Genomic DNA, 23217 nt, shown 5'->3' with positions numbered 1-23217 from the left:
TTAAACAAATAGCATATTATATATGTCCTAGACCGTATCTCTGCTGCATAATTGGGCACTCACTATTGTCTGTATGCAACATAATGTGATTATGCATAATTGGGTATTGTTCAGTAAGTGGAACCATAAAGTAATGATCTGGATTTTCACACACTGCTCATAGAGACCAGTCTCATTTCTTCCCAGATACACAGCAGGAATCTTCTCAAATAGAATATAAATCTCTTGCCAGTAAGGACCACATCGTTGATTCAGTTGTGTCTCACAAACTTCTGCAGACATTAGAGATACCCCAAAATACCTTTTGGTTCATAACGGGCCTTCCAAGCAGGCTTTCTTAACTGGGGGGATAGCGGGTCTCCAGAGATATGCAGGACAAAAGGATATAAATGGGAATGATCTTCTATTATTTCAGAACAGAACACTGGGTCCCTTATACACATTGGGAAGAATGTTTCCAATTGTCAGAAGCCAAAAGCAAACTGGATTTGATGGCATCAATATAATGCTTAATATGCTGCATATTTGGCATCTGTTCCAGAGGAGACTGCATGTCAGAAACTCAGAAAAGGTCTCCCAGGCATATAGGCAGCTTTCAGTCTGTCTCCACACATTAAATACACTCAGAGTAGGGAATATACATTTTTAAATGCATGGAACATGAGCCCGACTTGACACCCATCTATCAGCACTGCTTTAAGGGTAATAAAATCAGCTCTGCCATTATAAGGAGAGGGAACTTGATGACCCACTGGAGATTTCTTCCAATCTAAACGATTCTATAAATTCCCCTAAAATCATAAAAAAGCAGATTAAGGATTCATGTAGGTGTTTGGGCTATAAATACAAATTAATTTCTGTTCCAGCTGCAATTTTTCTCATCCTTGTAAGAAACACCTCCATCTCTGAGATATTTCTGGGTGCAACACCAACAGAGCAGCTAAAGATAGATAGGACTCCCTCAGGTTCTTGTTGGCAACTATTTTCTTCTAATTTCACAAATAAATCTGCATCTTGAAATGAACTGAATTGAATCCTGCTGCTGTCCAAAATCATTTATCACTGAAAATCTGTTTTGTTTGGGGAGTAACATGTAATTGTGTACAGATTCAATAAGAACCTAAATGTTCCACTGAGAAATTCTTTATTGAAAATGTTTTGTTCGGACTCTAAATAATCTATTTATTTCCATCCTCAGTTACTAGTCATATAATTCAATTTGTTTTTACTTTAAAAAATGTGCTTAAACACTACTCTTACTTTTTAAAAAATTGAATAGTTTGAGATATTGGAAATTCATAGTATTTTTCTCACTTGGTTTTGTGAAACAATTCAAACTCACCCTTATAAAAGATAGAAAATTAATTCTTTTTTAACATTCCCTCACCTATTAGAGCTCTCGCCTAATAGAAATCAAAAGAAAATAGTAAATATCATTTTTAAAGATTAAGTTATCAACTAATACATTTTTGGTTCACTTATTTGCTCTGATTCAATATAAAGTCAGAGACCAAAATAGAAATGAACAAATGGACTGTGGATTATGTCTCCAAATGCATATCCCTAAGGAAATGTGCTCAATTATGACATCACAGCTGTTTCTCTTATAAAAAGAACTATGTCCTACAGCAAACTATAATTTCCCAAATAAAGGGAATAAAAGATTAAAGAAAAGAAAAACATGTCAGCAATAAAATCCAAGGATAGGGACCAGATGCCAAGCATATTAAAATACCATATCCGACAAAGGATTAAAAAAGGAAATCTTATACCACTTGAATGCTTAAATGCAAAAGTATTTCTACCCAAACTCACCAAAGAAAGGAGATTGTTGCAATAATGCTACATGTATCCATGATCTTGGACAATCCTCTCCCACATTTACTCTGGGCTTGGCCACATGACCTGTTTTGGCCAATGGATGTTAACAAGCATGACACAAACGGAGGCTCAAAAACTGTTTGCACATTGGGGCTTATCCTTTCTTCCTGGGAAATCCTAAGTCTGTCATAAGAATAAACCTGGGCTAGCTTGGTGGAGAAATGTAGTTCAGTCACTGCCCTCGCCCCAGCCAACTGCCAGCACCATCCACTGAACATGTGAAAGACGCCACCTAGAAAAACCAGCTCCTAGCAACCCGCCAGCTGCCGGCAGAAACATGAGTCCAGGCAAGCTCAACAGAAGAACTGGATGGCTGAAACACGCCTAAATTGCCAACTAACAGAACCATGATCTAATAAATGATTATAGATTTAAGACACCAAGTTTTGGACTGGTTTGTTATACCGCAAAAGCTAACTGGTACTGAGGTCATCACAGAACCTATGTCATGAGAACACCAATTAATGGACCAGTCACCATAGAGGGAAAGAGAGAGCTGTCTAATGATGGATGGGTCTAGCAATTATTCCTGAGAGGGAGTTTGCATATGAAATACTGAGTTGTTATACTAAGCCCGCGGTCGGCAAACGGCGGCTCGCGAGCCACATGTGGCTCTTTGGCCCTTGAGTGTGGCTCTTCCACAAAATACCACGGCCTGAGCGAGTCTATTTTGAAGAAGTGACGTTAGAAGAAGTTTAAGTTTAAAAAATTTGGCTCTCAAAAGAAATTTCAATCGTTGTACTGTTGATATTTGGCTCTGTTGACTAATGAGTTTGCTGACCACTGTACTAAGCCATTCATAAGCTACTATTTTGGAGATCTTTCTAAAATCTATATCCAAAATGCAATACCATGATAGTAGCAACTAACACTTAGTAAGTGCAAGCATTGGGCTCTGTGCTTGATAAAGACGATCTAATTTAATCTATACAATAACTTCATCTGTATTTTACAATTTAAGAACTGAGGCTTCAGAAAGCTAAGTAACTTGCTCAGGGTCACACGATACCATGAGTGAGCTTGAACTCAAAGCTGATTGGCTCAAGAGTCAGCGTTCTTAATCACTATGGGTTTTTTTTCTACCTGATACCTACCTCCCCCCATGAAAGGCTTCTCTAGTCCTTGGAAAGTCTGGACCACGAGATCTACTCTCTCTTCTTGAATCTCAGATGGCCAGGCAGAGCATACCCAATGGCGCTTACCCACCTAGTTGAAGTACAGAGGTAACAGTGGTCTTGGTGGGTCTTGCTCTGGCCTGCTGACCTGATCCAGAGACCAGAGCAAGTGAGTGGTCAGTGCATAGGCAGGAGCTATTTAACACATAATGGCCTGTGCTACCAGCAAGGTGCATTTGAAGTCTCTTGTGATTGTGTGCTAATCAGATTAGCAATCCCTTCCTTTCAGTCTTGAGGGAAGGGAGTGGAGAGGAAAAAGGAGTCTGGGAGGGGGCTGAAAAAATAGCGGAAAGTTGGGCAGAGGTTCCTTTCTTCTCCTAGGTGTGGAAGGTGTTTCCATGAGGAAAGGGAAGAGGTTTAATATCTACTACACAGTTATTATCTATCGTTCCTTGTTAATGAACCCATTGGAATTGGACCTGTTATTTCCTGGACTTCTGACAGTTTAAAATGCCTCAACCCTAACTCTTACTATTGAGATGAAAACAAGGGTGAGGAGAAGGAAGTCAGTCAAGACAGACCCTTTAAAAACTACTTGATTCAAGATACGTAACAGGAACAAAACCCTTCCTAACCAAACCCAAAATCAAACTCACCAGTTAGCTGTGTAGCTCCTTGTGTTGGCTGAAATTCAAGTGTTTATAGAGTATGGTTGAAGGTATACACTGGTTTTTAACCTCTATCTGCCTAATTGAGCCTACCAAAGCCAATCTATTTTTAAGAAATTCTTAATGCTTGCAGGACCCTAACACTATGGGAAGTTATTCCTGGCACATTTATAGAGAACTAGTGAGAGGGAATATGAGAAGGCATGAGATAATTGAACACATTAAGTATACCTAGGCAAGTGTGAAGAGACACGGGTTGGGAAACTTATTTGCCTTAAATGAAGCTGAACATGATTTTAAGACCAAAACATCTGCATATTAAAAGCCTGCTCCGAGTCCTAGACAGCCCTGCACAATTGCCCTTTTTCTTAGGGCTGCCAGCAATGACAGAGGGATTTCCTGAGGGCCCATAAATATCTCCAATCTTTCTTTTCCTGATCTGTTAAATGGGAGTGTTGCAAAGATGAAGAGATAAAGTAATAGTTCCTGGATTTTATATTTCTTGGACCTGAATAATTCTCCTCAAAAATCTTGGAGGCACCAGCATAGTCTTGCTAATTTCTTCTTTTGCTAAGTTTTAACATGAAAAAGAAAAAGACCAATCTTCCATATATATAAAAGCCTACTATGCAAATTGTCCCCTCAGGAGTTCGACCAGGAGACTGGGAGTACAATTGCTCACTATGACGTGCGCTGACCACCAGGGGGTGGCACAGAACGAAGGAAGGCCCTGGCCAGCAGCTGGCAGCTGGGTAAGGGAGGCCCCGATCGGCCGTGATCACTGACCAGGCCTAGGGACCCTACCCGTGCACGAATTTCATGCACCAGGCCTCTAGTAGATAATATAAATGTATGTAATGTAGTGTTCTGTGCCAGGGACTATTCTAAATGTTTTCCAAATATTAATAGAATCTCCCCAACAATTTTTGAGATAGGTACGGTTACTCCCATTTAACAAATGAGGAAACTGACTTACCATTAACCTGCCCAGCGTTTCAGAGCTAATGGCAGAGCCAAGATTCAAGCTTCAGTAATCTAGCTCCAGGATCCATGCTCTCAACAAATAGGAGATTGTCTGGAGCTCTTCCCAATTGTTTCACAAAAGAAAGGAAAGCACACACTAAAATAAGAGAATGCCATTTCCAAAAATATTTTACATCTCCAAAAGAAAGAAGGAACAGAAAAAAATAGTAGTCACCAAAACTGAAAAGTAAAAATTGGTTTTATGCTATGCAGTCATTGTGTTCATTTTACTACAGACCAATGAATATTTATGTCTGGGAACATATAGATTCTCCCAGTCCCCAGATCAGCCTTTGGAAACCACTGAGATACAATGTATGGAAAGCCCATCAGACATTAATGGTTGGTATGGAGCTAAAAGATGATGAGCAAGGTGACTCAGAGCCCACCCTCTTGGAGGGATCAATAAGGCTGTGTTAGCCAAACCAAGTGCATAGAGGTATATTGTCCCCCATGGGCCAGCCACATGGATGTCTACACATCTTGGTTTGTGGTCAGCATCTGCTTTCTGTTTTTTGAACAACCCATCTCCAATTGCTCCTTCCATCCTCCCTGACATGCGAAGAACAGAAAAGCAGCCTGCAAGGAGCAGCATGCTGGGGAAGGAGCCTCCTCCACCATTCCCCACACTTTAGATATTCTTTGGTGACAACAGCAAGACTCTGCAGAAAGTATTTCCTCCTCTCATTTTTCTTCCCCTTGATTTTAGAACCGAACAAAAACCTGTGGATGGCCTTCTAGTCAACAGCTTCAGAATACACTGTGCCTTTCGGTCCATCGGGCCCCCTATTGATGGAGCATCTGCAACAATTTCAGCTCAGCTTTGAGGAGGATGACACTTAGTTACCCGCTAATAGAGTGGGCAAGAATTACGTTTAGTGTAGGCTACCCCACCAGCAGCTAGGACATGATATTAGAATTCTGCTTTTCATATCTTAAAGCAGCTTTGTAGTAATTGAACAATTCCTTTGGAATTTGGGGAGAGGGGTAGTCGAGGAAGTGGAATGTTTAGTGGCTTTATTGGGAGGCACCATAGAATAGGGGTGAGTGGCTCCAGGCCAGATTCCAATGACTAAGGTTTATATGACAGCCCAGTAAATCTGTTCCGTAATGGACCAGATAGTAACTACTATGGATTTTTGGGGCCATATAGTCGCTGTCATAACTACTCAACTCTGCTTATTATAGCATAAAGGAGCCATAGACACTACATGAATAAATGAGTATGGCTGTGTGCCAATAAATCTTGATTTGTGGACACTGACATTTGAATTTCATGTCATTTTTACATGTCACAAGATATTGTTCCTCTTTTGACTTTTTTCTAACCATTTATATGTATAAATGCCATCCTTGGTGTGGGCCAGAGTGGGCCAAACCCTGGTTTATATCTAGAGCTCTGGCATTTCTTAGCTGTAAACTCTGGGGCAAGCCTTGTTTTGAAGCCTCAGTTCCCTTGTCTGTAAAATGGACACAATAATAGCATCAACCTCATCTGGGCTTCCTGGGGGAGACAGTAAAAGCAAAATACTTTAGTACAGGGCAGCTGCATATACTCAGCATAAATAAATGTGAACTGTACTACAATACCTTCTCTCATCAAAACACTCAGCAGCTTCTGCCAAATCCACCCAGGCTATTGTCTAACAGGATCAAGGATTTTCATGTCTCTATTAACAAAGAGCCATTCTAGACATTTCATACTAACATCAGAACCCTCAGAGAGTTTGTGGGGCCCTAAAACATACCTCAACCCTGGATGCTCTCATTTGTCAGTTTCCTCCTGGATCTCGGTCATGGCAGTTCAAGAGCTGAGGATCAGAATGTGAGGTTATCATGCTCACATTATCAAACCAGAAATAATGATTTTTTTCCAGAAATAATGATATTTTTGAGCCCTGCCCAATCCTCATGACAACTGGCATCCTGCTAAGGATCCTCTGCAGTTCTTTCTCTTCATCTTCACAACAACTGAAGGTGCCGATGAGATGATGAGCTCCAGATTTCAGAAAAGGAAACCAAAGTGTAGGAGGGTTGGGTAATGAGGCAAGCCCACATGCCAGGTAACCAGAAATCATGGGGTTCCTTCCTGAACCACAGCTCTTGCTTTGCAGCAAAGAAAGGGATGACCATCTTTTAGGGCCCCCGTGCTTCTCTGACTGAACTCGTATCCTGAACCCCCGAGGATCTTGTTAAAATGCAGGTTCTGAGTTATTAGGCCTGGGAAGGTCCTGAGGTTCTGCATTTCTGCAAAGCTCTCAGGTGATGCTAACGCCACTGGTCCTAGGACCACGCTTTGAGTAGCAAATCTAGATCAGTGGTGGGGAACCTTTTTTCTGCCAAGGGCCATTTGGAAATTTATAATATCACTCATGGGCCAAATAAAATTATCAACATAATATGCCAAAGCAATATCTTCACCAATACAGATCCTAGGGCAATGGAAACTAAAGAGAAATGGGACTACATCAAAATAAAAAGCTTCTGCACAGCAAAAGAAACCACCAACAAAACAATAAGAGAGCCACTGCATGGGAGAACATATTTGCCAATGCTATCTCTGATAAGGGTTTAATTTCCAACATTTACAGGGAACTCATACAACTTAACAAAAGGAAGATAAACAACCCAATAAAAAAAATGGGCAACGGACCTAAATAGATACTTTTTGAAAGAGGACATAAGGAAGGCCAAGAAACATATGAAAACATGCTCAAAGTCACTAATCATCCGAGAGATGCAAATCAAAACGACAATGAGGTACCATCTCACACCTGTCAGAATGGCTATCATTAACAAATCAACAAATGACAAGTGCTGGCGAGGATGTGGAGAAAAAGGAACCCTCTTGCACTGCTGGTGGGAATGCATACTGGTATAGCCACTGTGGAGAACAGTATGGAGTTTCCTCAAAAAACTAAAAATGGAACTCCCATTTGACCCAGTGATCCCACTTCTAGGAATATATCCCAAGAAACTAGAAACACCAATCAGAAAGGATACATGCACCCTTGTGTTCATAGCAGCACAATTTACAATAGCTAAGATTTGGAACCAGCCTAAGTGCCCATCTGCAGATGAGTGGATTAAAAACTGTGGTACATCTACACAATGGAATACTATGCCGCGGTAAAAAAGAAGGAATTCCTACCATTTGCAACAGCATGGATGGACCTGGAGAGCATTATGCTAAGTGAAATAAGTCAGTCAGAGAAAGATAAATATCACATGATCTCATTTGTGGAATATAATGAACAACATAAACTAATGAACAAAAACAGATCCAGAGACAGAGAAGCATTGATCAGATGCTCAAACCTCAGAGGGAAGGTAAGGGAGGGTGGGGATAAGGGGGAGAGATCAACCAAAGGACTTATATGCATGCATATAAGCATAACCAATGGCAAAGACACCAGGGGGGTAAGGGCATGATGGGGGGGGGGGGGCGGAATTGGAGGATAAGAACACATATGTAATTCCTTAATCAATAAAGAAAGAAAAAATCATCAATTTAAAAATTAGCCCACTATATTTGGTCAAATATTTAATTAACTTACCCCTAATGCCTTGGCAGGGCCAGATCAAATTATTTCGAGGGCCTTATACGGCCCATGGCCAGATGTTCCCCACCCCTTCTCTAGATGAAGTGAGAAATTAGAATTCTCCCCACTAATGACCAAGGTGATCCATACAAAATGAGTCAATGACTATGGGTTTCTCATGGTGAAGAGTCTTTGGAACCAGACTGCAGAAGTTATACGTATGAGTCTACCAAGTGCCAGATGTGTGGCCTTGGGGGCAATCTCTCAACCTTTCTGTGCCTCATGTTTCCTGCCTATAAAGGAGAAAGGTAAAAACTCTTAATCACATAGGGCTGAGATAATGATTCAATATGATTATATATCATACTGAATATATATATGAAATCATATATATAAAAATCGTATATATATAAATCGTATATATATAATTTAGAGCAATGTCTCACACACTGTAAATGATCAAGAAATGGAAGATAGCCCTAACCGGTTTGGCTCAGTGGATAGAGCATCGGCCTGCGGACTGAAGGGTCCCAGGTTCGATTTCGGTCAAGGGGATGTACCTTGGTTGCGGCCACATCCCCAGTAGGGGGTGTGCAGGAGGCAGCTGATGGATATTTCTCTCTCATTGACATTTCTAACTCTCTATCCCTCTCCCTTCCTCTCTGTAAAAAAAAAAAAAAAAATCAATAAAATATATTTTTTAAAAAAGCAGAAGTGGAAGATAATCAGAAGATCAGGAAAAATGAAGATCCTTACCAAAGAAGTATCTAAAAATGTGCTCTATGAGGTTTGTTCCCCCGCACAGCTAATAGCTTGAGCAGATCCATCCAAATCTGCTTATCTTTCAAGCCATTTTACAGTTAAGTAAACCAGACTTGCATTCAGTCAGTCACAAAATTAAATTACAGAGAAAGTTCGCCTTGAAAGGGCAGGACCCAGAGGCCAACAAGGAAGCAACGCTTTCCATCTTATTTATTATTTATTTATCTGAGGGACATGTCCATTCCCTGGACCTCTGGGCACAAGCAACAATCGAGAATACATGCAACAATTTCCTAAAGGGACACAAATCTGAACTCCACCAAAGCAGTTTCTTACTTAGGTCGTGTCAAAGTGTCATTCATCATTAGGCAGTGTGCTCCCAGGCATCATAACCCTCCAAAGTAATTAACCCTCGAGTAAATATGTCACTACTGTCTATATTAAGGGAAATGCCTCAGTGGTCTCATCTGTAAAATGAACATTCTGGGCAAGATAATCCAGTGCTAACATTCTATGAAGTCAAGTTTGTGTCCTTTTACCCAAATTGCACCACCTCCTCAAGTGAATCGCAGGTCATTCCATGCCCCCACCCCCATCTGATGAGCTATTGTTCACTGAGTGTCAACCAACACCCCCTGAGGTCTATGCGTGATAAAGCACAGTGCCAGCCACACAGGACGTGCTCAATAAAGGATGGCTGTGATTAGAACAAAATCAGGGCTCCATCTTTTGTTGTTGTACTTTAATCCTTGCTCAAGGATGTGTTTTCACTGACTTCAGAGAAAGGGAGGAGGAGAGAGAGAGAAACATTGCCTATGTGCCCCAGCAAGGGATTGAATCTGAAACTCAGGTATGTGCCAGGACCAGGAATCGAACCTGAGACCCTTTAGTGCATGGGATCACACTCCAATCCTCTGAGCCACTCCAGCCAGGGCCAGGGCACCATCTTTTAAATAGAACCACAGTGTGACCTGATCATGTCATCTAGTTACTGGATATCAACTGCAATGGCAGTAGGTGGGTGGAATGGGCAAGGCCAAATGGGAACTTGGTTGAGAAAGTGGTCCTTGCTCTTTCTAAAGTTGGACTGGCAATTTACCAGGCAGCTGAGAAGCTAAGTGAGAAAGAGACTGAAAGAAGGGATCTACTGGTTGGAGGTCTTCAGGACCGATCGGAAACCTCATCTCTCAAAATTTCAGCTCTAGCTGAAATTCCTGGCACACGGGATGGCCATCAGTTCCTGGAACACGCTGGCAGCTCCCACCTCAAGGGTGTGCAGAGTCAGCTTTTCTGCTGCAGGCCATGGCTTCCTCAGAGGTGGGAGTGAAAACAAGTCAAGCACCCTCTGCCTTCAGAAGCAGTCCAAAGGCCCAATGCAACTTTCAACCAGTAGGGAATGGGAGTCAATGAGGTGTCCCAGCCTCCCTTCCTTTGACAGGACAATTTTACAACAGTTTCAATGCGGCTTCTCAGAGGAACTCTAGTGACATTGGGATTCATATGTTCACAGCTGTGACCAGTTCTCTCTCTCTCTCTCTCTCTCTCTCTCTCTCTCTCTCTCTCTTTCCCCGCCCCCCCCCCCCCCCACTCTATCTCTTTACTGGCTTTTCCTCACCTACCTCACTCCTGACATTACCTCTCAAACTACCAGGACCCAAGCCCTTGTCTTGGTCTCCAATTTGGGAACCCAAACTGAGACCCCTGACCACTGCAAAGTCTCGTTCAGAGTCCCATAGCATCTGTACGGAATCACAGCCCTTGTCACAATGCACTGTGACTGCAGAACGAGGAGGTCCACCCAGGCCAGGATCAAGTCCATCTCACTCACTCTGGAGCCCCAGGCGCCCTGGCACATAGGAAGCACTCTGTAACTGTTAGTGGAGCGGGTGCCAGCAATACATCTGCTGCCTGGGCATCGGGGGGTCAGGAGGCAACCCCTGGTCTTTTCAACAATTCAGAGAAGTCCTTTTCTGTTTTAGAAAGGCTTGTAAATAAACTAAGGCGGAGTCATTAGCAGCAGGGGAAAAGACATCTAAAGAAGGTCCATCTTCCCTTAAGCTCACGCACCACTGTACCACCAAACATACTCCAGGCTTCTCTGCTCTATGCTTGCCTCCTGGGAGGAACTCAGCCTCCTCCACCTCTGACTGCCCATCCCCGCACATCACCTGCAGCATCCTCCTCCTTCTCCTTCCACATCTCCTCTTTCCCTTTTTGTCCTAGTGCTCTGTATTCTAGCAAGGAATCATAGCAAAAGGACTAGATCAAAGAAAAGTAATTCGAACAAGTAAAGCTGATTGTGCTACTGCTGTTCCTTTAAATCTCTTTCTCCCCCAGGCTTAAAGCTAGATGTTGCAAATTAGCCTCCTGTGGCTCAAGGGTGGTTGGTAGATGTGTTTCTGAGAAGCCCGTGCAATGTTCCTAAAGTTGCCAATATTTAAAACTCCACATTCCCAGCTACTCTTGAAAAATTAAAGATTTGGTAACATGGGCCCACACTGGGGTGGGGTTAACTGCTTCCTAGAGATGGGAACCACAGCCCCCAGTGTGCTGCGGTCCCCACCACTCTCTTTTGCCTCTGGCTCTGAGACTCCTGGCAGTTGCCATTTATAATCGTGATGTGCAAAGTTTACTCTGTTCTTTCTTGTTACCTGCTTGGCCCTGGCGGGGGGGGGGGGGGGGGGGGGGGGGGGGTGGTGGGGGGGGGGGAGGGAGGAAAGAGTGTATTTGAGCTTGCTACTCCATATTTAAACACTTGGAAAAAAAACAAGTCCCAGCTGCTATGATTGCTCCATGTGTTTTAAGTGCCTCTGGCAAGAGGTTAGAGCTTCCTACTCTAATGCTATCAGGCCTTATGCCATTATTTGGAACCAGATCTTGATGACAATGGTGATGATGATGATGAAATGATTCCTGGGTAATAGACAGCAGTTACTCTTGCACATATGTCTGCTTAATTCTACAGGTGCTTTTTTTTTTTTTCATGAAATCATTAATGCTGAGGGATTCAGAAGTGATGAGGAATAAGTGGGGCAAAAACAGAAAGGAGAGGCCAGCAGGAGGCACAGCTCAGCTAGGCTTGCATTGCCCTTGCTTCCTTCAAAGGGCGAGGAGACTGGTGAGCAAAAGAAAAGAAACTCTTCCCATCCACACCTTAGATTCTAATTCTGGCAAGAATACAGACTTCTTCATCTTACCTCTGAAGCTATCAAGTCAAGTTCAAGAACCATTTCACGTTAACCCCGAGCAAGGGAAGGACTTTGGGAGCCTCAGCATGCATCAAGGACGCTGACAGTTTGAATCACGTTTACAGATCTATAAACCAACCCGCAGTAAATTCCAGACTCCTGCAGAGCTAGAAGTTAATGACAAAAAATGCAAAGGCAACAGGAAGAATCATTTCCGTGACCTCTCAGAGCTCAAAGACAGAATGTAAACGACTGTGAGACATATCACTTACTGAAGGACCGGCATTCTTCCAACATTTAATGAGTCACCAAACCAATATTTGCCTGTGTGCAAGGACCCAAGGCAGACACAGGAACTGCCTTGGTGAGTGGTCTATCAGGAAAGAATAATTAAACACACAATTATAATTATTTCATTCATTACAAGTGTGATGAGTGGCATAAAAGAAAAGACAATATATGGGAACATTTACAAAGAGCCCTTGCCCACCTCTCTACCCTAAGGAAAAAGCATTTAAGCTGAGACCTAAAGGGTGAGTCGAAGTTGCCCAGGCACAGAGCCTGTCCATCTTTATTGAGCACTTACTATGTGCCTGGTACTACACCAGGCATTGGAGTTAGAGAGAGAAATTATCAACAGATTTTCCTCAAAGAACTCTCAGTCTACTGGGGGTAAATCAGATCTCCTGCTGGGAAATGAGGGGATCATTTTTAAAATGTTCTGATACTCAGAAGAATTCAACCAAAAAATCTTCCTAAATTGCAAATGTTCTGTTGCGAGTGCAGAGAACTTCTCTAATAATTGGATAAAACAGATGAAAATGAGAAACTGTCAAATCCCCTGGGACACCTGAGGCTTCACCAAGATAACAAGGCTTGGTGTCTGGGGATGTACAAGCCACCCAACCATCCAAGAGAAAGGTTAAACGTGGACTTGAATAAAGGGAGTGAGGAGGATATTAAACTTTTGAGGCCTGTAAAAAACTGCTTGGTGATTAGTAATATTAATCATCATCATCATCATCATCATCATCATCATCATGTTAATGATATCTAAACACTGTGACAAACCTTATGTGTACTAAATTAACATACTTAATTCTGCAGGTAGGTACAACTATTTTCCCCATTTTGTGGATAAGGAAACTAGCGATTACAGCAAACAAGAAATTTCTGTTTATGGCAGTGTGGCAGGCTAGGAACCTGAAAACTACAGTCTACAAAGCATCAGACATGCTAAATAGAACGACACATCTGTTTCATCACAAAATGGAGATGGCAAGTAATTTGATCCTCCAAGTGTCAAAATCAAAGCGTGAACTGTATATTGGAGCCATGCAGAGATATTGCAGTTAGCCCTTGGGGCTGATTGGGACAAGTGGCTGGACTCACTGAGCAAAGAGCTTGGATTTTAATGGCCAAGAGAGGATAAAAGATGAGGTGGTGGGCCTGTGTGGAGTGGGTAGTCAGTACTGAGACTCCTCCCTATAAAGTTGGGGACTTAAAAGGGTTACAGCCTCAGTACAAAAAGAGACAACAGATGGAAATCTACCCACTGGGACAGAAAGACCATAAAGAAACCTATCTCTCCTAGGCTCTGGGTAGGGTGGGGGACAATGGCTACTCAGAGAATTTGTATCCATGGATCTTCCATCACAAGAGTTTGGGGTTCTAATATTCATTTACTGAGTGGTCCAGGAAGCCCCAAAGTGAGAACTTAACCTAAAAAAAATTATCCTAAGCAAGAGATATTTCCTAGGCCCCTTGTAGAACCAAAGGAAAAGACATACCTTTAACCTGGACCATTCCAAGTCCCATAAATAAAGTCTTTCTGAAAACTAGTCTACAATCCAAAATCATAACATAGTAGGGAAAAGGTCCATCACAAATAAAAGTCAGCAATCACAATAAAAAATAGGAAGACCTCCAAGTAATAGAATAATCTAATAAAAACTATAAAATATTTAAATCAATTGAATAAATAAAGGAATTAATAAAGCATAAGATCAAGACACTATCAACGAAGATTTGTGAAAAAGAATCTCAAGAAAATTATTAAAAATAAAATCTTGGCCCAGCCGGTGTGGCTCAGTGGTTAAGCATCAACCTATGAACCAAGAGGTCAGGGTTTGATTCCCGGTCAGGGAATATGCCTGGGTCGCAGGTTTGATCCCCAGTTTGGGGTGTGCAGGAGGTAGCCAATCGATGATTCTCTCTCATCATTGATGTTTCTTTCTCTCTCTCTCCCTCTCCCTTCCTTTCTGAAATCAATAAAAATATTCTTAAAACATTTTAAATAAAAATTATAGAAAAAGAATGTTTAAAAAACCTGGGCTATATTAATACAAGGCAGTTTTGTAAGTAAAAGCATTAAGAATTAAGGAGGATTCTTGCATAATATTAAAAAAACAATTCATCAGGAAGAGATAAAAACCATACACATCTTTTACTCGCCTTATAAACATAATCTAAAATGTACTTAAAACAAAATAAAATGACAGAACTAAAAGGAAAAACAGACAATCTCCAAACATTTTTTCTGTGATTAAGGAGACAAAAAAATTAAGAAAGAGCAAGGTTTATCTGATGATTCCTGACTCTTGAACATTTAGAGAGTACACATCCTTTTCAAGCTCACAGGCATCGGCTATAAAACCTGTCCACTTAGTTGATCACACAGCAAATCTCAACGAATTAGAGACCACAATGCATAAAAGTGAGAAATCAATAATAAAAAATAACTTAAATAGATTTGAAGATGGCAGCGTAGGTAGAGATTAAACAAAGATCTTATATGCATATATGCATTACCTATGGACACAGACAATAGGGTGGAAAGGCCTGGGGTGGGGAGGGAACCGGGTGGAGGGGGGTAACGGGGGGGGGGGGGGAAAGAGGGACATCTGTAATAATCTCAACAATAAAGATTAAAAAAGAAAAAATACTTAAATACATATATATTTATAAATTAAAAGTTGTGGGGGGGTTTTGGTTACCATGGGAGAAATAGTAAATATTTTTTAAGAGTTACTCAAGTCTTATTTAGAGCAAAAAGAAAATACCACTTTTTAAAACATATGGGAAGGAACTAAAGAAATTAAAGGACATTTTATAGCTGTAAATGCTTACATTAGAAAGGTAGATTGAACATTAATAAGCTGAGCATCAATATTAAATAGAAACAGAACAGAATAAACCCAAAGTACACAGAAGGAAGAAAGTAATAAAGTTAGAGCAGTCAAGGAAATATGAAACAGACTTATAATAGAGAGGTTTGGCAAAACACAAAATCTGGTTCTTTTTAAATCTAACAAAGTGATAATAACTGGAGAGGCAGGGTGGTGAAGTGGTAGAAAGCATGGGCTCTGGAGCTGACTGCCTGGTTTGAGTCCCCACTCTGCCACTTACCAGCATCATGGCCTTGGGCATGTGACTCATGGCCAGCAATGGTGGAATCACAGCTCAAATCCTGGGATGCTGGACCCCAGTACCCAGGCACTAATTGGTTATTCTTATGACATGATTTCTAAGTAGTGGACTCTGATGAGAGTGCCTTCCTCCCATAACGAAACTGAGGATTATTATCCCAATTTAACAGATGAAGTAACTGAGGTTTGAAGGTTTTATATAATTCTCCCCAAGTCATGACATAAAGAATTGGAGCGGACTCAAGACCAGTTCTCACTCTGAAGTTGGTCCTCTTAACTATCATGTTCATCTATGAGAGGATAGGAACATCTCTGTCGACCACTCAGCATAGCAATACTCTAGAAAGCTACTTACTGTATATCCAACTTCAGGGAAGATGCCTCTTTTTAAGGTAGAATGTAAAGAGAAACGGAAAATGCCCCTTGTTCATATACAGAATTTCCTATTCTTTCTTATGGTAAACCCAATGGTTAAGATTATGTGCTCTGGAATTAGAAATATTAAGGATAATTGCTAATACTTACTAGACACTTACTATGTGCCAAGCATAATGCTAAGCTCTTTCAATCTTCACAACATCCCTCTTCACATCTATTATTATCCCGTAATATTAACAACCTCAGGTGCAGAGAAGTTAACCTCCCCCGACTACAAATTGGCAGAGGCAGGATTCCATCCCAGGCCATCTAACACCAGAGCTTACAGTCTTCTCCACACTAAACTCCTAGGACCCAATTTCCTCATCCCATTGATTGGAGATGACAGCACCCACCTTCATGAACTCCGAGGAGGAATTGAGACAAAGTAGGTAAAGCCACCAGCACAGTATCTGGCAGGATGATGATAATGGTGCTGATGGCAATGACAGCAGGTACTTGCAAACATCTAAGTCTAAAAGGATGGTGCCATTCCTGATTGCTCCAAAATAACTAACTGCATAAAACCTCAAAAAGAAATCTTTCTTTCCATTTCACTCCTACAAATCTTCAAGAGGACGTAATGTGCTTTATGTGAAAGCTCATTTTCAAAATCAAAATCATGGCATTGCACATTATGTGAGGATATTAGGAAAAGTATTTAAACGAATCTAACAAAGAGAACCGTAGAGAAGTTGGGGTGGAGGAGGGAGCGCGCATTGCCCAGTGCAATAACTCTAGCCTTGAACTTGTTTTCCAGAATTCTTGAAATATCAGTGATGGCAGAATAAACGACCAATTAATCAGGTTGTTTGTTCTCTGTGTGTGAATCGCTGTTGCCATCTACAGTTAAAAATGGGGCATGCAACCCTGCCAAATAATCCTAAAAAAACACAGTCCTGGAGGGGGCGGTGCTCAGAAAATGTGCTTGTTCAATGAGAACAGAAAGGGAAAATGCTACCTGAAGAAGCAGCTCTTTCTCCACCACCTCTTCTGTCTTGCTGATGAGACGCTTCTGCAGGGTGTGAATTTTCTCTATCAGCTCATAGGTAGTGGGGTCACTGGCCTGTTCAAGGGAACAAAATAGAAGACATTGAGACACCATCAGTTGAGGTCCCTTTACAAAAGAATTACTGTTTTATTGAAATCTACTACATACCTGCAGACCCAGTGCAGAGAGATGGGTATGTAACAAATGAGATGGTCATCAAAACAGACTGATAATGGACACAAAACTCTGGGGGGTGAGGGCATGTATGGGTGTGGGGTGGGGGGGACAATGGCAAGATATGTACACATATAATACCTAAATAAAAAGAAGTGAAAAAAAAAAAACAGACTGATGTTTGACTAATGTCTTATCTATTGACTCTGCTTGGCCAATACATGGAAAGTGAATAGGTTTGTTCCTCCAAGGAAACTACTACTACTGATAACAACAGCAATAATGATAGCTACTATGCACGATACCTGATTCTTTTTCACAACCAGACACCATGCTAAGTGCTTTTCCTCCATTATCCAATTTTAACCACACAACAGCCCTATGAGATAGCATGAGTCTTCCCCTTTTACAGAGGAGACAAGTGAAACTCAAAGCATTAAGTTATTCACCCACACACGTACGGGTCAGAGCTGGATTCAAGCCCAGATATGCCAGGCTCTAATTACTATGCTCTGAGGTTTCCCCTACCTATCATCACCTCTGTTCCCATAGGAATGAGACAGGGTTCTCTAATTCATTCAGCCTCAGGGTTCTCCTTTGATACTGTCAACAAGAAGATGCCTTACAGCCCATGATGGGGAAGCTTTCTAGGATGTGGACTTCTGCTAATAACTGACAGCAGAACACGACCATGGCATTCAGTTCTCAAACAGTGTTATCAATCCGTAAAGGTTTGATGCACCTTCAGTAGCTATCTGTGTACAATGCAAACAAGATCGACACTTATAAATTGATAGTCTGTCCTCCAGACTTTGAGCCAAAGCTTCCCTTTCAACTGTAATGACATTTTGAATTAATCTAACAGCTAAATCTTTTCAACTGCCTCCCACAATCTCTATTTTCTAATTTTTAAAATAGAAATTGACATGGAATTGGAAACTTTAAAGCTCTGCTTGCAAACACATGGAGTAAACTAATGTGACAGTAAATGGATTTTAAATCTTCAGCTCCACTTCCCTACACATCCATATTACGGTTAGTTTAGTAAACTACACCACTCTTGGCATTTGAAGAGGAATAAATGAGGGTCCAAAAGAGTGGGGGAGAAGGAGATTCCATTAACTCAGGCTTTGCTTACGAAATACTAAGCAGTGCTGAGTGATGTCCATACACTGAGACTGCATTTGGCACACACTTTCACTTGGCAAGACTGGATGTTGTTCAAATCCAGGCCTCATGTTTATATAACAATTTATAATGCATTATCCTAAATGCCTTCTTCATTAAGAAGAAAAACTAAAAATGAAAAACAAAACAAAAATACCTTGGCTGTTTTTTACCCTGGCCCTGCTTTTTCTTAAAACACATACTCTCCCAACATCCTAATTGTTCAATTAGCCCCTACTGGTGCCCACATTGCTGGGTACAACGAGAGGATATGGCTACCTTTTATTGAATAAGCAGAGACTGGTTTCAACCGTTACCTGTGGTGCTGGTGGTAACATCTATCAGGAAGTCATAAAATAAAATAGGAAGTTTACAGGCATACCTCGGAGATATTGCAGGTTCAGTTCCAGAATAAAGCGTGTATCACAAATAAAGCAAGCAAGTCATGATCTTTTTGCTGGTGGACGAGTTTGCCTTCAGTGTGTTTAAAAAAAAAATCAACACTGGTGAAGAGCAATAAAATGAGGTATGCCACTGTTATCCATCGCCTACCAATGGACTTTGTCTGTGCTCCCAAGATCCTAAGGCAGTGGTTGGCAAACTGCGGCTCGCGAGCCACATGAGGCTCTTTGGCCCCTTGAGTGTGGCTCTTCCACAAAATACCACGGCCTGGGCGAGTCTATTTTGAAGAAGTGGCGTTAGAAGAAGTTTAAGTTTAAAAAATTTGGCTCTCAAAAGAAATTTCAATCGTTGTACTGTTGATATTTGGCTCTGTTGACTAATGAGTTTGCCGACCACTGTCCTAAGGGAAAAGGTTTGGCTAACACAATGCTAGTCCTTCAAAAAGAAGGCAATTTCACAAGAGTCTTATTTCCTGCATGAAATAAAAAGATGCAAAGACCAATTGAAACTTGGTTGAAGACACTGGGGGCCAATGTAACTAGCGGCAACGAACTATCTGAGACTAACAGGCAGCCACAGGATAGCTATTTGAGCAAAAAATGGCAAAAAGAGAAAAACGAATGTCCATTGCTGAAGCCAGTTCACGACTTCCACTAAGTCTTCTTTAGGCAGAAAGAACTGTGTCCAAGGCTGTTTAGACAATCCCCAAGCGAACCATCTGCTTCTGGGAACTCCTGTTCTTCTTCTGGGAACTCAATTTACATTCGATCCAGTCTTACATTTTAGGGAACAATTTGCATAACATTCAATAAAACCACACTTCTTGTTGTGCTTCAGTTATGAAGCCGTGTGGGGTGGAAGAAGGGATGTGGGTGTGAGAGGAAGGCTCTGCCAGGGGTTACCTCGAGCTTCCTCCACCTGTGCACGTTCATGGGGTTCTCCAGCTCCTCCTCCAGCGCTCGGCAGCGTGTCCGCTCCTTCATGAACTCTCTCTGCATGTGAAAAAGCTCCTGCCTGAACAAGGCACACTTCATTTGCAAAGGATTTCTCTACCCATTTGAAAATCATATCTTTATGTGGTTCTACATGTATGCTACATCTTATATAAAAAGTCGGAATTAAGGAGACTTCTATGAACAATGAGACCAGACTCCTAACCGGAGCCAGACACAGAGGATACCGATTCTTGCAGAGCTCAAACTTCAGCCTTAGCTTAAAAAAAAAAAAAAAAGTGCCAAAACTTCAGAATCATGATTCTGGACACCCAAGGAATTTAGAACTATCTGGAAAGAACAGGGAGGAGGTGAATTACAAGGATTTCAATATACTTTCAAAAAAATATTTTTTATTGATTTCAGAGAGGAAGGGAGAGGGGGAGATAAAAAATATCAATGATAACAGAGAATCATTGATTGGCTGCCTCCTGCATGCCCCCACTGGGGATCAAGCCTACAACCCGGATATGTGCCCTTGACTGAAATTGAACTCAAAATATTTCAGTCTGCAGGCTGATGCTCTATCCACTGAGCCAAACCAGCCAGGGCTCAATATACTTTTTATTTTTTATTTTTTTATTTTTTTAAATATATTTTATTGATTTTTTACAGAGAGGAAGGGAGAGGGAGAGAGAGTCAGAAACATTGATGAGAGAGAAACATCAATTAGCTGCCTCCTGCATGCCCCTTACTGGGGATATGCCCACAACCAAGGTACATTCCCTTGACCAGAATCAAACCTGGGACCCTTGATTCAGCAGGCCGATGCTCTATCCACTGAGCCAAACCGTTTAGAGCTCAATATACTTTTTAATGTTTCTAAATGCCTTTATAAGCAGCAACAAGAGAACAACCTACATTCCACCACAAGGTATGGCACTTGACTGCAAGATATTGAGGCTCGGATGATAGCCTGGCCCATTAGAATCACCTGGGGAGGTTTGAAAACATGCTTTGCCTGGCCCTTATCACCAGAGAGATTCTGCTTTACTTGGTCTTGCATGTAGCTCGGATTTTGTAAGTTTTATAATTCTAGTGGCAATTTCTAATATGCAGCCAGGATTGAGAAACACCGAGTTAGGAGTGATGTTTGATGTTATCTGGTATTCCATAACTGTACAGATGGCTGAAAGACTAGCTCTGGCTCAAACTAAAATCTGTGGGAATCTCCGGTTAGTAGCCAATGTGCTTCAGGCATCCCCAGTACCCCATGAGCTGGCTACCAACCTATTGAACATGTCGCTTTGTTGGGGGGGCTGAGAAGCAAGCACTGGCATTGAAATGGGCCGTAAGGATGGACAATACGGAATTATTATCTGTCCTCGTCTGCTGTGGGTGTGCCGATTACCAAAACTAAGCCATCTCTTTTACTTAATTGCTTCATTTAAACCAATAATACAACTTCCCCTCATGAGCAAGGCAAACCATTAGAATTAACTGCATAAGGCTCACTCAACGGGGAGCTCAGAACAAGCTGCTTGGAATTAAAAGCATATTTTTAACACTTCTATTTTCTAAAGTGCCATCAGAAGAGAAGGGCAAGAGCATTAGCTACTAGACTCTGTGGGAGGCACATTCTGTTTGTTTTCATGTTTAATTTTAACTACAAGTCTTAAGCTCAGAGAAGTTAAGTGACTTTCCCAAGGTCACACAGCTTGAGATTAGAATTCATGCCTGCTTGCCTCCAATATCTTTATTAAGTTGTCTTCCCACTGAAAATAAAAGTAAAATCTATTATCAACAAACCAGCAATCCTGACTAGGAATGGGTAGAATTTGGTCCTTTGTATATATAATAAAAATAACTCATGGCTGGCAAGCTATATAAAAATGGTCTCAGCGATCATTCAATAGCTACTTAGAATGAATCCATTTGTCTCCAAAATGCCAATGATGGTATGTATCTCTGGGTAGTAAAGTTATGAGTAATTTTTCTAATTCCTTCTTTATATTGTTTCTGCACATCCCACATTTTCTACAATGAATTTGTATTACTCTTATCATCTGAAATACTAGCAAATCTTAGAGAAGAAAAAAAAGAGTATTGATATATCCTTGGTAGTGGCAACTTCCTTTGCTATTCATGAACATATTCACTGCATCTAAATATCAAAACTATTTTCTAATTGGATTAATTTAAGAAGGCAATCCAAATGGTGTCCTTGTTCCAAGGTTATCAAGGATACTGTTCATCTACAAATCTGTGGGGACTAAAGGTAGTTACTGAGAAAACACCAAACCTCTTATTTGGTTCCTGCAATTGCCTATATAAAACATGGTGATGTTTTCCCAAAGGGAAAGTACATCTTACATAATGTAAGATTTAAAGCAAGAAGAAGGCGCACTAAGCTAAAGTGAAAGCTGCAGAAGATAAATCAAGAGTGAGAAATAAAATTGGGCCGCCTTCTAAGGAAACAGAGTTTTCAAATAGTGATAAAATTAAATTTACCCCCTCTTTTCATTCTGAATATAATTCCAAGAAAAAATGTGCAAATGTTACCAGGATTAACTTTAAATATTGATGTTCCATCTCTTGGGTACTGCCTTATTAAAGAAAGTCTAAAGAGCTCACTGGGGGAAATTTTTTTCTGAATTGTAACTAGTTCGTATTTGTAATTTGACTTGAAATTTCTTCTTTTAAATCCAAAATAAAGTTTTAAAAAAAACTTTTTTGCACTCACTTATATTCCCCTGAAAGGGAACAAATTATTTTTGTGTGTGTGTGTGACATAGAAGGGGCACAATGTAGATTCTGAATTATGGAAAAGTTATTATTTGCCAATAATTTCAATATATAAAAAATTGTGTACAACTTGATAAAGACCTCAGTGATAAACAAAAGAAACACAAGGTCACCTGGCTGGTGTGCTCAGTGGTTGAGCATGGACCCATGAACCAAGAGGTCACTGGTTGGATTCCATGGTCACTGGTTATAGGCTCAATCCCCAATGGGGGGGGGGGGGGTGCAGGAGGCAGCCGATCAATGTTTCTTTCTTGATGTTTCTATCTCTCTATCCTTTTCCCTTCCTCTCTCTCTAAAAGCAATAAAAACATTTTTTTAAAAAAAAAGAACACAAGGACACAAGGTCATTTCAGGAACTCCCCACAGACTCCTGTGCCCACAGTTCAGAGGGGTCTCCTGTTACCTGAGTTCCTCGACATTAGCCACACTCCTGGCAAGAATCCCCTTTTCCCGGCGAAGCTTCTTGATCTCAAGCTTGAGGATCCTCATGTCCTCCAGCCTCTGGTTGTACTGGGTCTCGCCTTTATTCAGCACAGACTGTTGGATCTTGATCTTCTCATAGAGCAAAGCCAACTCATCGTTGCGACGAACAAGCTGTGACCCGAGGATATCTCTCTCGCCGATGACCTAGAAAGGTAGGGAAGGGCATGGCCACCAAGGGACAAAAGGTCTCACTCAGCATTCATTCAGTCGACAAATACCCAGCCAATGGCCACATGTGC

The 23217-nt window shown here is 41.2% G+C and overlaps 1 protein-coding gene across 1 annotated transcript in view; it reads right to left on the bottom strand.

Annotated features, from left to right (window-relative positions):
* CFAP58 (cilia and flagella associated protein 58) overlaps nucleotides 1-23217 on the bottom strand; it is a 142535-nt gene that overhangs the window by 19651 nt on the left and 99667 nt on the right. Inside the window, exons 15-17 of the mRNA XM_079793710.1 lie at nucleotides 22899-23122; nucleotides 19661-19772; nucleotides 16986-17090 (exon numbers count right to left, since the gene is read on the bottom strand). Coding sequence (XP_079649836.1) covers nucleotides 16986-17090; nucleotides 19661-19772; nucleotides 22899-23122 — 441 coding nt within the window. The remainder of the gene's footprint in view (nucleotides 1-16985; nucleotides 17091-19660; nucleotides 19773-22898; nucleotides 23123-23217) is intronic.

This window comes from Cnephaeus nilssonii (genome assembly GCF_951640355.1).
Source record: "Cnephaeus nilssonii genome assembly, chromosome: 16".
NCBI lineage: Eukaryota > Metazoa > Chordata > Mammalia > Chiroptera > Vespertilionidae > Cnephaeus > Cnephaeus nilssonii.
The sequence above is the reverse complement of the archived record's forward strand: the minus strand, read 5'-3'. Positions and strand labels throughout refer to the sequence as shown.